This window comes from Sesamum indicum, linkage group LG3 (assembly GCF_026168435.1).
Source record: "Sesamum indicum cultivar Baizhima isolate 11 linkage group LG3, ASM2616843v1, whole genome shotgun sequence".
In the NCBI taxonomy this organism is placed as follows: Eukaryota; Viridiplantae; Streptophyta; class Magnoliopsida; order Lamiales; family Pedaliaceae; genus Sesamum; species Sesamum indicum.
The window spans coordinates 20435539-20453309 of NC_142659.1; the positions used below are offsets into that span (position 1 = coordinate 20435539).

At 34.1% G+C, this 17771-nt stretch overlaps 1 protein-coding gene across 5 annotated transcripts; it reads right to left on the bottom strand.

Moving 5' to 3' along the window:
- Positions 1 to 2631: 2631 nt before the first annotated feature.
- On the bottom strand, positions 2632 to 16577 carry LOC105158208 (sister chromatid cohesion protein PDS5 homolog D). 5 transcript variants are annotated; one of them, XM_011074872.3, is made up of 17 exons: positions 16179 to 16577; positions 15336 to 15489; positions 12249 to 12415; positions 11787 to 11990; positions 11521 to 11702; positions 10018 to 10153; positions 9768 to 9935; positions 8009 to 8569; positions 7106 to 7213; positions 5642 to 5727; positions 5465 to 5516; positions 4436 to 4522; positions 4306 to 4346; positions 4178 to 4204; positions 3368 to 3419; positions 2978 to 3041; positions 2632 to 2868 (listed from the first exon to the last, which is right to left on the bottom strand). In XM_011074872.3, exons 3-16 carry the CDS (start codon positions 12399 to 12401, stop codon positions 3006 to 3008), a joined length of 1893 nt encoding a protein of 630 aa, XP_011073174.2. In that variant the 5' UTR covers positions 12402 to 12415; positions 15336 to 15489; positions 16179 to 16577; the 3' UTR covers positions 2632 to 2868; positions 2978 to 3005. The 5 variants fall into 5 exon arrangements, 4 of the variants coding, with proteins under 4 accessions (XP_011073174.2, XP_011073173.2, XP_011073172.2 ...); XM_011074871.3 differs by having other exon boundaries at positions 12249 to 12427; XM_011074870.3 differs by lacking the exons at positions 15336 to 15489; positions 16179 to 16577 and having other exon boundaries at positions 12249 to 14071.
- Positions 16578 to 17771: the final 1194 nt, after the last annotated feature.

Here is a 17771-nt window from a genome sequence, read left to right on the forward strand (position 1 = left end):
TGAATGAAAATTCATGTTTACCCCTGATTGACTTATTAACGACTTATTGCTGGTCAAATAAATCTTTTTCCAACCAAACTACCCTTATAAGGGTAAAATATACCTCCTCTCATGGATTAACATATGAAAATGTATAATAATAGTTTGATCAGAAAAATATTCAATTGACTAGTTACAAATCAATTGGGAATATATATGAATCTTTATTCAATTTTTTTTTTTATCAATATCAGCAAGTTATTGTGCATTTTGACAGGGTTTCAAATTTCATTGACCCCCAAAAGAAAATATGCGTGTGATGTAATGGGGGTACCTATGGAAAATTTGGCTACTTCTACAACAATAGTTCACTTATGTTGAACTACTGAAATAAAATAAAATAAAAAGTACAATTAGAGAGTGACAGAATAACTGGGGTCTTATATATATATGACATAATCAGTGTAATATTTTATTTTATTTTTATTTTTTTTAAGTGTGCGGTCAATTATAGAATGTATGGCTCACCAACCTTATACATTATTAAATTATACAATGGATATTTCTGAGAAACAATGCATTCCATCTCGGTCTTAATTAGGATTTATTTTATTTATTTCGTTTTCCTCGTTTATTCCTTTGGACTTATTATCTCCCATCAATTTTCCACTCTATAGTTTATTTTTTTTTAAAATAATATTTTGATTGACTGTTCGATATGTAGTTTAATCTAACGATACGTGAATTGATTGATGATGGATACATATTTTTTACTGTGTACGTATATTTTTTTATCAACGGTACATGTATAATTATGTAATATTTAGTTGACGTTCTTATACAAATAACGAACCATATATAAAATCACATTGCGTCATATTCAATATAAAATGAGTCAAAACGAAAACAAAAAAAAAAAACAAAAGGAAAATAGTCAACATTTTGCGTTTAATGTCAAAAAAATGTATTTTTTGTTTTTGTGTCTCTCATAAAATCAATATAAATATCTCTCTCTAGATATATATATATATATTGGCTTGGTAGCTGCATGGAAAATACAAAAATGAAGTAGTAGTGCTTGCTAACTTATTGGATGTAGGTATGGTTGCTGGAAACAGATATTCAGATATTTGCACAAGTTGGTGGAGACAGACATGTTGAGGAGATATATATCTAAACAAACAAGGTACAATAATTTTTGTTTTTGATGGGATTGAAATAAGATGTGTCCGAAGAGGTGGGACCTTTAACTATGAAATCAGATCATAACATGTTTTTGGATTTATCCCATGAAATTGTCATTTTCTTTAGTTGTAAAGTGCAGATGTAGTTCAAGAAAAGTTGTGAGGCATTCTACAATCCACTGTTGTGGTTGAATGGTTAATGTTCAACGTTGCACTATCTTGAAAATATGGCTATGATTCTTGTTAAGGGGTTTGGTGGACTAGAACTTATTTCTTTATGTTGTTAGTTTTTTATTTATGGTGACTTTTTCTTTTTTTTAATAACAGTAGATTCAGTTGTATGAATCGTGATATGTCGGTATACAAAATACAAGTACAATTTTTTCTGGTGGGATTGTGGATGCAAGAATCCTGATTGGCGACACAAAGCACATGCATGATTATTTCTTGTGGGGTCGTAGGTGCCACCCCAATTATGTTCGATTCCATTTCTTCTATCAAGTTACAAAGCTTGCGTGTAAAAACTTTGATCGGCGCACAAAACACAATTATTAGTGATAGGTGCAACCCTTGTTTTGTTAATTCACATATGCTATCAAGTTATAAAGCTTGTGCCTAAAAATTTTGTTCCACATATATAGCGCAAACATAATTCTTTCTTGTGTGCAAGAACTTTGAGGTATTTGTGCTATTTTATTAGCTTTTTATGTTATGGTTATGGTGATAAGGTTGACTTAGAATTAATGGGGAAATGAAGTAGCATTGGGCCATGGCCCAAAAGTTGTTCATGCTTTAACAAAGTAACTTTCAAAACTATGGCCTACCACCCAACACTACCCCTCTCTCTCACGCCTTATTTAAAAGACAAATTCATTTTACCAACAACATTAACAATAAAAATAAAAATGAGATGTTATATTTGTATTCATTGGTTAAGTAAATAATAAAAATATTATGCTAATAAATTAAATAAATAGATTTCCAATGTTAAAAATAAACATGAGAATACTTTCCAAAATTTGACATAAGTACAAATACTTCCCCATTCTTTAAAAAATTATCAATATTTTCTTAATTTAACAGTCATCTAATAATTAGCCTAACACATTAGTCTCCATTAAATTTTCATCTAAATTTTGTGGTAAACTGATCAAATGCTCTTGTGAATTATAAGTTATAATTTTATGTTTTTTTTGAAAAAAAATTAAAATATTTTATGAACTAAGTGGATAAATTTTTTATAATTTTCAAAATTTTCCATCTATCTCGTTCAAATTTTCTACATTTTTTTCAGAAAACAAGAAACAAACAAACGCAAATTTAACCGTTCCAAACCTTCAATCAAAAATTACATAATTTCATCAACATATCAAGAAATATTTATAATTTTTTGTAATGAGGACGTAATTATAATTATGCAAATTTTAAAGGAGTATGTTGTTATTTATCCTAAAAATTTTAAAAATACTTGTAACACATTGAACGCACCTGGATTTTTATAAAAATAAAAAGGATGAAATATCAGTAGACTTGGCATTCTAGTTAATAATTTCACGTCATGTCTCAAAGTAAAACTATTCAAAGCGTTCAAGGTTAAGAGATTCATTCTTCACAAAGCACATAACTAATTTGAGATTATGATACGATGTTCTACACCAAACGTCGGTAAATATCAATTCGACCTGAAAAGAGATTCACCAGCAACCTGCAACAAAACATCCCATTAGAACGAGAAAATAAAAAACCATTAGAGTTCTACTTCATTTTCACAAAACACGACTGTTGATTCGAGATTATAGCACGAAGTTCTATACCTGAACATCAGTAAATATCAAATTTGATTTAGCAGGGATTCATCCGGTTAGATCCACCAGCAACCTGCAACAAAAGATCCCATTAAACGGAAAGCATTCAAGTGATGTAGAGAAAATTTAATGAGATGAAGATCGATGCAGAATATGTTGAACTACATATTCACAAAGCACATTTTAGTGGCATTGTTGTTATTGTCCCATAGTGAAAACAAAGGTGGAAAAAAGTAGAAGAGTTCTAGAGACATTAATTATGACGAATTCAGTGTTTAGGCAAACACAACTAACATCGGAACCCTTCAGCTTAGAATTTAGCGTAGAAATCGTCAAATAGGCAGTGAGTAAGCATCTTAATTTACCCTTGAGATAAACCTATAGAAAAAGAAAACTCACCTTCTTTTTCCTTTTTGAACGATGAGACAACTTTTTTCCACGATCATTTAAACTGCATGACGAAATGTAAAATAATCAGGGAAGTGAGTTGGATCAAACAAGATATTAACCAAAAACAAGATATTGATGTCTAAATCAGAACTTTGGCGAAAAAATGGAATAGGAGTCTGGATGATCCAATTCCAGAAGTTGGCTTCAAAAGATTATCATTAGATGTAGAGTGAAAGAGCCAATGTGATATAAACGTATGTAATGTCTTTAAAACTGTAGAGAGGGAAGCAAGTTTCCGAATGCACCAAGTAAATTTAAGTCTTCACCATCAGCTCACAATGTATAGTTTTGCTCAGCACTTTGCATAAGTGGTTATTCCACGGCAACAGTAAGTATATTTTATGAATTTACCACAAAAAGCGACACGTGTTTTGTTGGGAGCTAGAAGACTATACCAGAGATGTCAAGAGTCAATTGAAGCCATAAAATGCGTTCTTCTCGACCCAATAATATGCAAAAGGCATTTTCAGCCAGTCAGGGAATCAAGACAATACATATTTCTGGGGCAAGTTGACAGTACAAGAAATTGGCTGCAGAGTATGAAGGTACAAAAAGCACACCACCAAGTGACGACTTCCATTAGCTTAGGAATATCAGAAATTAGCAGTCGGCAAGAACATGAAACAAAGAAATGGTCTGATTACACTGACGGGTGGCCATATTTCGGATTAATAACTTTAACCTTTTGTACCATTTGCAGACCATTTATGATACAAATTAACTGGTCAACAACACATTATTGCTAGATTAAAAGCATACCGTGAAGAAGCAAAGTTTGACCAAGGTCTGCATAATTCATGAAACTTTTGTAACTAAAACAGTCTGATATTATGAATGGAGTTAACCAATTCAGAATAAAGCCCCATATCATCAAAAGAGAAGCTTACGTCTCTGTTGAGGCGCTAGGAGCTGCAACAATCTTCTCCTCCTGTTAAATAGGTAAAACCAAATACCACATGTTACATATTGGATGAACTCCCAAAAACATAAGACAGACAATGCAAGTGTAACACCAACATGACCGGACAAATTGTCGTCGCGTAGCAGCTGCCAGCATTCCTTTGTGAGGTCTAAGATTTCATGTTGACCATCAGTATAGTCAACCTAAATGAAGGCATAAAAAGGCAACAATTAGATTTGAGCAGGGATGGATCATAGCTTTTAAGTATTGAGGGGGCCAAGTTGCTATTAGTAGTGAAAAGGTTTGGGCCAGTCATTATAACTGTAAACTTCAATTGATTCTGATTTTGATGCACAAATAGAGATTAAAATGATAACCACAGACAATCATATTGACTTCAAATAATTTAAATAAGATCTACCAAATTCATGCCAGAGACTCATAGAGCATTCTGTGACATACTTTATTTGAATGAAATTTTAATAATTTCTTTTGTAATTCTTCTCTCAATATGTAAGTGATTAATGAACAATCTATAGAGCATCTTTTTTAAGCAAATAAATTAATAAATATTTTGCCATTTTTAATTAGTTTAAGGTGAATTTTATAGAAAGTAAGAGACATAAAGTGCATGGATGTTTCATTAATTAAAATAGATTAGAAATGCATGGACCTATCTTGTGTTGAATATCCCAAACTTTCAGAAGCATATATAAGTACAAATTTAATAAAAGTAATTGATCAAAGATTTAAAATTGGTGTGATAAAGTTGGATAGAAGGGGCCAACGGTTGAACCTACTTGTCATATAATAAATATACATACATATACCAAACTTGGGAACCCAATGCCCCTCCTTGCATCTGCTTTTCAATTTGGAAAATTGACTTGCAATGCATTAATAACCAAAATGTAATATTTTATCCAAGCAAAGACCAACTCATGTTAAGCTAACTCTGAACCATGTTGGGGTTATTTTGAGTTGAAAAGACTTCAGATTCGGCATTTTCAAGTGAGGTAGACAGGATAATAAGTAGGACAAATGAAGCTTGTGAATCCAGAAACTGATCGGTCAACCTAATTTGTTTATTGATTATCAGGATGATAATTTAGGAATTTCATATACATAGCAATTTGAAATTTTACCCGATGCATTTTATTCAAATGGTCAAAAGATGTCACTTTTCCTTCATAGAACCTACAAAATCCAAAAATGAAAATATTACTTGGATCAATAAAAGGACAAATGGTCATGAGGAACTGGGTAATTCCAGCTTGGTATCAGTTCCTTGTTGTTAGATGGTTACAATCAGGAATACTTACACCCCATCCAATGGCCACCAAACCTCTAGCTTGCAGCCAACCAGCTCTTCACCTAAACATCTGCTCACATCCTTCACCTTGGAAGCCTAAGAAATTATTTACAGCTGAATTTAACTGTTATATATAAGAACTTAAAAACACAAGTTCATAGAATACTTGACCAAATATGTAAACTCATGTGCCCCTACTGCCTAGGCACGCGGGTGGCTTTTGGCCAACACACTACATATTTACAACAAGTTAGCGTTGTGCCCCACTATTTTCGACACATTAGAAATGTCGCTCTTAGAACAAACCAGACAATCATAGTTCTTGGAGCATTTGTTTAACAGGTTAACTTCATTTATTTGAACTTTATTTTATCGATGCCAGAACATAGTGCATTTAACACCCATATTCCTCCAAATATGCTAAGTATTAAAAGCAAAACCACATATAAGCACCAAAACTAGGTGCTAAAGTGTATCAAATGAATTGATATATCCTCCTAGGAAGTTATCGGATGATCAATCATATAAAGATGTGTTGGAACTCATAGAAGGGGACCATGGATTTAGGAAAAACTTTCATCTAGCAATGGTAAGACTGGAAAAATCTGCTTTGGATTTCAGAGGGTCAGAAGATTGACAATCGCACCAAGCATATTATGATGAATTATGTGATCTTGTGCTTTTCTCCATGAAACATAAAAGCAAAAAGAACGGATTAGCTAATCTTTTACTGTACCTACTGAAGAAGGAGGTGGACAAACTGCAAAGCAAACAGAAAGTAACAACCCCACCCCCCATGCAGAAAGAGTTAGGGACAGGAAGAGTAGCGACTGACAATTATTATCCTCTCAGCGTTTCTTCAATCACTTCTTTTTTCTCCAATTTTAATGTGCTGGCAGTGTCGATTTCTGCCAAGGAAAAGTTGAACACTACTAACTTGCTATGACCTTCTAGCTGGTTAATAATGTTAAGTTCACTCAAAGACATATATATACATGTAGAGAAAGTATTAGTGAAATATCAGAGAACTGCACCTTCAATGAGCAAGGTCTTATGCTTTATCACAAAGTTGGACATTTTCTCCTTGCATCAGTAATAAAAGTAGCACTCCATGCAAAAGCAACATATTTCTTCATTTCATTTTCTCCGGGATTGCAATGTCATTTTCGTCTCACTATTTTCTTAACAAGTAATCGCTGATTTTCATTAACCCTGACTCCTCCATCATTGCTTACATCATCACCTTTGATTAGGACAGTTCTGGGATTTAAGTTATGTGAACCGCAAACGAAAATATAGTAGAAAATTGTTTACTGGTTTTAATTTGATGTGATAAGATGCCACAAAAGACAACAACAAAACATACATGTAGCTTTTGTGCATGTTTAAAGAGATATATCAAACTTGGACTTGAATTGCATCAAAGAATTACTTGGAGGATGAAAATATAACAGGTAAAGAAACAAGGCCAGACCTCTTTCTTAGCTGCAGTACTCTTCCTCTTCTTGTGTTGTGAGTTAGATACTTTCCGAGGTAGAGCTTCCCCTTTTGATGATATAGGACTAGATGAGGACGTTGGTGTCTGAACAGCTCAAGGGAGAATTATGAGGATTAAGACCGAAAAAGAAGAGAAAAACACCAATCCATATGATAAATTGCAATAGAATTTCCCCAAGTCAAATATTACTTTGATAAGTATGTCTTCTTTTAGGTCTTCATAAATAATAGTCTTGCCCCTGCTATCTTTTGCAGGGGTTACCCCGTCCAACAACCCTTGCCTTTCTCCAGAAGGTTTCTGGATCCCATTAGTGCACTCTTATGTTAGTCAGGTTGGATTCCATATAAGCGTGCAATTAACTTTAGAGCCAATTAACATATAGACGATACAAGAAATTTTTTACTATAAATCATGACAAAAGAACGAAAACAAGAACAAACCATAACGAAATATCGAGACATGGCATTCTGATTGCAAGGATGTATAAGGTTCTCGGACATGCAAAGGTTCAAACAATCGTACTTTGAGCACTATTATCTTATTAATGCATCACTATGTGTGTCGTTTATACAATGACCACACCACTATCTAGAGGGGAATGGGTCAACCAGCAGTTACGGGTGACAAATAAATACTAATGAGTATAATCTGGGAGAAAATTGGTCACAAGTTTTCTCCCTTTCTTCAGGATAGCAAGAAGCTTTTTTCAATATATTAACGTTTACAGAAATTACCCGAAGATCCTAAAGGATATGGTCCTAGATTGAGAATTCAACATTAGCATAGCTGAAGAGAGGTATCATTTAGGGACATCAAGGCAAAGAGAAAAACAAAACTTGGATAATAAATTGCAACATGATACCCCAAGTCAGTTATTACCTTCACAATGATATCTCTTGTTACATCCTCCGAAACCACGGTCACTCCTCTACTTTTTTCTTCAGGAGGTATCTTGGCTAGAGATCCTTTTTCAGACTGTTTCTTGATCGTATTAGCCTTTCCAGAAATGGGGCCACTTGACTGTTCCCCATCAGGGCTGGATGACAAATTTGACTCCTTGGAGATCATAGTTTTTAGTGGATGGCGCTGTCTTTTCCTCCTGTGTCTCCTGCAATGAGAACCCTCCACTGACGTCCATTTGCAGAACATCCAAAAAGGATCATATCCCTCCTCTGGTTTTATTAAAGAGTTTGGTTTTCGACTCCTTTTCTCGGGAATAGGAACGTTGTCTGATTCCGGTTCTTGTTGTATTTGTTTTGGGCTGCCTAAATGTTCAGGTTCGGCACAAACATGTGCTGTTGTCTGTCGATTTTCATTCAAATTCTCATCAACTGTCAAATTTTCAGTTTTATTATCCTCTGCTGAATTAGACAAACCACCTTCTACGGCTATACCAGCTTCCTCATGACATGATGCGTCTATTCCAATATCTTCAGAGCCCTGGAAAACAAAAACCAGCAGGAAATATAATTGGTAGGAGAAGTAATACATTGCATTCACTGACTCAAAAATAGATTAGTCCAAGTGTGCACTTAATTCTGCTCTCATTATCTTTGTTGCATTAATTACAGCTGAAGCTGCTTCTGTTGCCAATCAAATAACAGTAATGCAAACCACGATGATGTATCTAGCAAAGATTGTTAATATTATTCAAATGTACCGAAGTGCATTTCATTGAAATAACTCATTGCAAGAGTTAGCATGGAAAAGAAAGTATCTCCGGCATAAAAGGCAAACACGCATTTCACTCGGTTAGCATGCATATCATAAAGTTGATATTGAAATATCCTGCAGCACCAAACATGATCGTGGAGCCGCTCATTCCCGAACTTATTAATAAGCGTATATCAGTAAAAGTGATCTTCCTTTGGAGAAAACATTTGCCTGTCAAGCGTAAGTGGTAAGCTACTCATATTCAGGTAAACGATCTTCGGTTTTACAGTTAGGATAACAAACCAGCACCAAGTGTAACGTTACTGAATGATATTGTCAGTGGATGGATACATACTAACAAACTACTTATCATTTGCCAGTCAATTTGTGTAACATTCGGACATAGTAATATGATACAATAAAAACAATAGAATAGTTATGTATTTGACGATTCTAAATGTAATATCCTTCCTACTGAAAGAGCGTATACCCTGAAATTACCCAATTCCGCTTCTTTCCCTTTCAAGTCATCTTATTTCCTCTTCCTAAAAGATCGGCCTTCTAGGACAGTTTTCCCTTTTTTACCTTCAGGTATGTGATTGTATGCATGTCTTTATTGGCTATGTGTCATCTTTTTAGATTCCCTTTCACTCTGATAATCTTTTTATGGCTAGAGTGAGCTATTTCCTTCATACATTCATTCTGCCTATTGACCGAAATAAACGGCAAGATTAAGTTTTTCTCCCTTTGCATATGCATGTCAGAGAAATATGAATGACTTCAACATATAAGCTTCAAGTTAAGCTAGAAACACGTCAAAAGCAATACTAAATCAAGTCCGTTCAGGTAATAGAAGACATATGAATCTAGAAAAGCTTAAGGTCAAAGCAAACAGAAATTAAAATAACAAATGCAGTACTTTATCTAATTGAGCACAGAACGCATCTCATATTTACACTTCGTAATTACAACTAGGGGAACACACCATGTTTTCCCTTTGGGTCGCCTCCTGGAATAATGATGCAACTACTTCAGCATAATCCTCAACAGGATTCCCCAAACATTGCACGGCTTCAGGAAGATATGTTTTAATGTCATCAGAGCAGTTCCTAAATGTTTTTTCTGCCAACTGCATGGCAACTGGAGAAACATTCTGAAGCAAAACAAGAATCCTTCTTATTAAACCAGGAGTTTGTAAGATAGCACAAAAAGAAAATAAAAATTAAGAGATTTACATGATTTTCCTTCTTTAACCTAGCCAGAAGGATTTTAACTAGCTCCAATGACAATTCATCAGAGTCCCCACTGCTACGAATGACCACCGTCATGATATTCTCCATGTTTGAGAATATGACATCAGAGTGGCTGGCTCTAAAGTTGGCAAACGAAAAAAGATGAATAGTTGATAGTCAGACCATATGCAGAGAAAATTAAAATTTATATGTATGAAATCAAATGTCTTCAATGTGGCTATTAACTTCACATGTCATATTGTAAGTAAATAAAAGAACTCAAATAAAAGTAGGAAGGGGCCTTAGTTCCTATCAAATAGACTGAAGAATTCTCATGTTTATAGATCTATAATATTGAAATCAAATCATTTCAGTTTAAATAATTTAATGGGGTCGAAATCCTGTTGAACACAAAAACTACTTCATTGAATAGAACGACACATACCATAATACCATATAATCTAAACATCACAAACTTTATATGATTCTATATCTATAGTATGTATTTTCTTTAACTTGATACATATAAGGATAAACACAAAGATTAAGTATAGACTACTTCGGCTAGTTGCCTAAATTGCAAGTGCAATAGATGGCAGATTATTAGTCGATTTTTCACTATGAAGACAATAATTACATCAGTTTCTGTAATTATTGCCCCAAAGTCTGAAAGATCAAAGCAGGATAAAGCAGAGTTGATAATCAAGAAGCATACAAAACATGTAAACACAGGAATAATGGAGCAGACGCTAACTGCTTCGGACTTCCCACAGCACTTTAAGAATACCATGTCATTCCACTCACACTATAACAATCCTGAAATGCTAACTCAGATCAAACTAAGATTTTTATATATCTCTAGATGCCATTCCTTGTCTGTGTTGATTTAAAGTGCATTTATTAACTCTTACATGACCTAAATTAAAGTATAAGACATATGTTAGACCTCAATGTGCAGCAAGTCACTGGTTGATAATGTTTACCAGTAAACCCATGTTAATCTGTGTGATTATATTAAGTTCTAGTTCTGTGCTAAGAAACATTCGTTCAGCTCATATAACTTGGTACCACCACATCAAATGCCCAAAGAAGCATTCAACATAACAAACTACTAAATGTTACCATTCAAATCAAACAGAATTCTATTCAATAGTTCCTACTGACACATAAACTATTTCTGAGCCAAAGGCTCTCTTACAACGACAGCCTATGGCACATCAAATGCATTTTATAAGACCAAAGGTCCAATTTTCTGCAATGATGACCAGGTAGTCGAGTGTCCTACCATATATACTGTGACTACCCCATAGTTCTGCAAAAAACAAATTCCATCATTTCTGGAAATTGAACTATGCGCAAAGTACAAGAGTTTAACCAGGAGTAGTGTACCCCTTTTCAGAGAAATGGAAGTCAAAATTCTACTAACAAGCGCAATCTGATTTAGTGACAAGCAATTTAGAATTAGAGCAAGAATGATATAAAAGATAAAACTGGTTGAACTCTTGCCTTATGCCATCTAGGAACAGATGAAACATTTGTTGAACAATGTCATACAACTCAAGATCCAGCATCACAACACATGACCGGCTATATGAAATAGTTTGAAGGATTGATACAGCTTTTGAATAGGCTCGGCCAGACATGCAAGCCAATTTCTCGAAAGCACTATTAGCTAGCTGAAAGAATTCCTGCACTTTCAAATGGAAAAGTTGACTAATTGTTCAATAGTATTTGGAGAAAAAATAGGTACATCTTGACATATTTAGAATCACCTTCATTTGGTCTTCCGCATATGGTTCATCAGGTGCTGTTATTCTTATAATCTCACTAATACAAGAGGCTGCTGAAACTCTAACATCCATTTCAGCATGCCTCATAAGTTCACCGGCAATTAGTGCTTCTTTTGCTGGTTGAAGCTCCACTTCCACCAGGTTCTTAAAATTTTGAACCATATGTGATAAAAGATCCTCAAATTCCTAAAGGCCATAATCAAAGATCAAACCTCAGATGATTCACGAACAGATAATCAACCTATAAATAAAGAATAATTTTTGAGTTGTGACAATGCAGAGTCAACAGTCAGAATCAAGCATGCACATTCCGAATGCATAAAAGGAGAAATCACCAGTTCCCTCAAAACATGAATAACCTCATAAAGGGAGTTCTTCTGCATTAACACAGAAACATATACAAAGAGAAAATCCTTTAAATTGAAAAGGGAATTTGGACCTTACATCAAGTTTACTCAGAAGCTCCTCTGTAGAACCACAGGGTTTCAGAAGCCCATTCCCCCCTTCGATAAGTTCTTTCTTCAACCACTCCACCACAGATGGATCTAAATCACTAAAAGGAATTCCGGTTCTCTCCTGCGAGCTTGAAGCAGCCATTTTCTTGAAGAAGCCTAAAATTCAAGCTTTTGAACAGAATGTTAATTTCTTAGAGAACTTTGTAAAACAAACTGCAGAAAATATGCCAAGGGGTTGTTTTATGTGGGACAGGTAACAAAGTCAAAACGCGGATTTTGTGCAAGATGGAAGACATGCAGTGGCCCCTCACACGAGACCTTGTATGCTTTCAATATTTTGAAAAGAAAATTAATATCATGAGTAGGCAGTTTGGTGGCATTGCTCTGGCGAAAGAAAGTTGTTGCGTTGCTTTGGAAGAATGTCATTGATTAAGAGAGAGAAACTTGAAATAGTTGTTCAAATTCAAACCTGTTGAATTTGGCAAGTGAAATCCAGGGGGGGGAGATTTTGCCATCAGGGATCACAAAAATCAATTAATGTGCGGGTATTGGGCAGTGTATGGAGTTGCTCAAATTCTTATGCGTTATAGTAACCCGGTTTGGACAGTACATGGAATTATGTAGTCTTCTGTCATTCCAGTAATCAAGTATTATAAGGTACAAGCAATGCTTGTAATTCACTGTGATTGCAGTAATCAGGATGATGTTACAAACAATTGTTATAATTCTTATGTAATTGTACTAATCAGCCTTAGGATGATTTGTCAGTATTAAATGCTATTACTTGCACTGATTTTCCCTTTCTTTCTCATATTGCACTTCATGTCATAATGGGCTTCAGATTTCTTTCCTAATTATCCATGGTCAAACTTTTTAAATCATTTAAATTGAATTACATGCTATCAATACAATCTCAATATTTGGTGATTTTGTTTTCCTTTGACATCTACCTACACAAATTTATTTCTTTAACAGGCTGATGCAACTTCACCTTCTATACAGGTTTGATTCCCTCTCTCTCAATTTTCTTTCTTTCTTTCTTTTTTTTTTTTTTTTTCTGTTGAATGGACCTATACAACACTCATGTAATTCAAAAGTGTTGCTTAACTGGCCTAAGCTAGAAACAAAATAGCCTTGAATATGACACATGAACTTATTGGAATCATTAGTACATCAGTGCACATGGTAATCTCCTTGAAACCATTCTTGAATTATACTATTTTTCTCTTTAGTTTGTCCTTTGGGAGTTAGGGTGGGGGTCGAAGGTAGGTGCCAATGCCTTTGTCTATTGCCAAAGTGACAAGCAGTGAACAATACAAGGTTATACTTATACCACAGTCTTTTGGGCATAGGAAACTCAGTTCTAGCTTCTTTTATTGATTAATTTATTTTTCTAGAAATTGAATGAAAACAATGAAGCTCAAACTTGTTTGACCAAATTAGGACAACTACAACTGACAAGTGCAACACTATACACCACTAGAGTTTGTTTCTGCCTGGTTGGTGTAACATATATGAAAGTCACATCCATGATGAGAAAGCCAGCCCTGTGGCATTTGTATCAGATCAATACAACATCCTCTGTGTCAGGGATAGTTCCGTTTACTCTTCACTGTACATCAGGACAAATGAACATCAATTTTTTTGGTCCAAAATGTGTCTCACCCTAGAATTTTCGTTCTGTGTAACAAATTTCCCTAGGTCATTAAAGCTTCTTGGGCAATCTATGCTTGTTCTCATGTCCAAGACCCAGCAAATTTTTTATGGCCTTATTCATGTCCCTAACAGGGATTCCCAAACCCAACACCCACCCACCCCTCCCCCCCAAAAGAAAAGAAAGAAAGAGAATGTACTTACCCAGAGAACATCAAACTACAGAAAAACCCAAGTGTTTTGTGTTTACCAAATCAATCAATATTCCCACACTTAAACAAAGTTGTAAGTTTCCAAGTCTGATAAGCCAGGTCAGAACCCTGTTATCAAAGATATTTAATTTGCTGAATCTTCCATCAAAAATAAACGGGGCCAAGCTCATATTGAAGGATCCGTAATGAGAAGTAGTACCTGACTGGCTCAGGACAGATTGGTTCTAAGGATCGGGCTAGCTCGACCCAACCCATTTTTTCTGGTTGGTGAGATCCTCACTTTTTTAAGTAGTAACTGAATCTGATAAAAGTGATTGGTAGCTAGCAACAGAGATATGGAATATTGTAAAAGGAAGATTGTAGGATATATATATATATATGTGTGTGTGTGTGTGTGTGAAAACCAACATTACTAATATCAACAAGTTTTCATGAATATGAATAAAGCCCTTTGAATTTATTTCAAAACCATGCGAAAGAAAACATCATGTTCGTGAATATGGAATAGAGAAGAAACGAAAAAAATACAATAAACAACTAAAAGATGAGGAAAGGAAAATAATACGATTACGTCTAAATTTTTGGTACCACATATGACATAAGTGACCTCCAAATAGATATTATTTGGTATTTTCTCCTCTCTTTAAGGCAAATGTTTCCCATGGAAACTGATGCTATTCACCAGACCAAAGATATTGAAGATTGTCTGCCTTCCTTTCAAGAATGATTCTATCAACAAAAAAAAACAAATGAAATTGATGTCTACCACTCCTGCTCATTATATCTAATAAAGCTGCCAAGGGAAAACCAAAAAGATTAAATTTGAGAAGAGATAAAAAGAGAAAACATCTTCCACATTCACTTTAAATGATAAATGTTATGAAGCACTAAACCTTCTCAGGCGGAAGCTGACAACAGTGCAAAACTTCAATCACAAATATGCATGTGAAAATGCAAAATGAATATGCTAAAGAAACTCTTGATAGCTACCAGCTGCATAAAAAGAAAACACTTCGTCGACCATGAATACTCAATTTGTCCATAAAATATATCTTCCTTATTGATAGGCATTAGAAAGAAAATAACATCAGACAAATTGAAAGTTGACTCAAATTTAACAAAATAATGTGGACAAGATCATTTAAAAAATAACAGTTAACGTAGATTTAAAAACACGATCGAACATATTTACATTTCTCTCAAAAATATACCATTTTAGCCGCAGGAGAAGCCCAACTTTAACAAAAGAGTACTCCTCAAGTGCATTATGTAAGTTCCCCATGATTCTTCTTGCGAGCTCATCTTCAGGCTCAACATATTGGTTAAACATCTTTTGCTGCACCAGATGATTACTGCCAATTATCTCTGAAAAAAAAAATAATAATTATGAAGGAATCCGCTCATCAAAACCAGCACAACTAAAAAAGCCAACTCTCTTTATTAAATGTTCAGTGTGATACAAGATGCTATCCTATTCAACATCTTGTCAAGTAACCATTATATGAACAGTGAGCCAGAGTGGCATTACTTAGAGCAGGCGTCAAATATGAAATTAAAAGCCATCACGGATTTCATAGATCACTAAAAAATGAATAGATAGCTAGATTAGCTCACTTCTCCTTTGCAGGCATCCCGTCTGAGCAACAGAGGAAAAAGAAGTCTTTTGATTGTTTCACCACACTATCTAGAGATTTCTGCCCCTATCTGATCATCCAACATCTGAATAATTATTGCCCAAACACCTTATTAGCTGTATACTTATCTTCCGTAATTTGTTAAATATCTTGCTTAAAACGCATAACGCACCATCTATTACTCTGATTCAAATCTTCAGTTCTAAAAATCTTGTACTTCCACCACACACACCACCATTTCGTTCTCCAACTTAACCAAGTAATAATCAAACTCAAAACTGTTCGTCATTGTTTCTTTTGAGTGATCATAGGCAAAAGCATCACATACAATAGCAAATATAAGAAGCCCAACCAGCTTCAAAGGCCTAGCATACGTATTTAGCATGCACGTCACAAACCAAAACCACCAAATTTACCTACCTCGACAGATGGAGAGAGACGACTCAAACTCAGACCTCCTCCGAGAAGGAACAACAAATTGGCTAAAGATGCTGTAAGCATTTCTGAGCTTGTACATATTGATATCCGAAATAGGAGGCGGTGGCAGCGGGCATGGGCTGCTTTCAGGACGGGGGACCAGGTGGAGGCCGCCTCTGTAGGCTCCGAGGGGCGACGGAGGAAGAAGGAGAGGGGTGAGAGAGACAGGTCCACTTGGTTCTTTTGGGTCAACATCTCCATAGAAGGATAGTGGCTAATAAAGTTGGGGGCCGGGGCCGGGGCCGGCGCCGGCGATGAGGTGGCGGCTCATCGGAGATTGTAGAGAAACAATAGGGAGCGTCATTTGTATAAAGCACGTGGACAGTATGAGAAATCGTGTTTGATATTTGATTAGCGGTATTCACTCAAATTTTATTTGTCTTAGAAAATAATTAAAAATAGAGTTGAAAATTTTCAAAAATAATATTTTACATGAAACGAAAAGGGTAAATGCATATTTGGTCTCTTATTTTTTTTGTTTAAAATTAATTTAGTCTATTAAATTTATTTTTTAATTTTAGTATCTCGAAGTTTTATTTTTTCTCTCAATCTGGTTCTTCTGACCATTTTTCGACAAAAATATAGTTGGAATTTGATTTTTTAGATGGTAAAATGGTTAATTTAAATTTTTTTATTTCTTTAGTCCTCTAAATTTGTAAAATTATCGAATTAGTTCTCTTTTTGGAAAGGAAATCAATTTTTCTTTTATACTTTTATATGGTATTAAATAATTATATTGTACAAAAAATAAAAACTTTGAACTCTTGTTAATATAATATTAATAAATTGGTTAACTTAAAATAAAATAATCTCTTTTTTTTATTTTTAAAAGTGACAAAAAATATCAAAATTATAAATAAATTTATAAAACTTATCTAATCTAAACATAAATAAATTGATAATTTTATTAACTTAAGGACTAAAATGATAAGATCACTCTTATTTACCATTTTACCCTTCAAAAAGTCAAAATTCGATCACATTTTCGCCAAAAAATGATCAAATGGGCCAAATTGAGACAAAAATTAAGTTTAAGGATTCTAAAATCAAAAAATAAACTTGAAGGACTAAAATAATTTTAAATAAAAATTTAAGGGACCAAATATTATATTTTACTAAAGTATAAACATATTTCAATTAAAAATAGGGTAAATTACAATGGCACCCCTAAAATTAGACCTAATTATATAAGCATCTCCGACCTTTTATAAAATTACAAATACACCTCTTGAGAGGCATTTGTGTAAAATTTACTACTAAATAAGTGTATACTTATAGTTATAACTACAATCTCCAAGGATAAACTTATAATTTTACAAAAGATAAATATTTATGTAATTGAACGTAATTTAAAAGAATATCATTGTAATTAAACCCTTATAAATACTATACCCCAAAAATTTTGACAAGTTTGAATTGACAAAACAAACTAAAAGAATACATTTATTTTACTTTTTACCTAACTTCCCACAAAAAGTTTTCCTATATATTTTTTTAAATAAAAAATAATATAAAGTATTCCGACACTATTTTAAA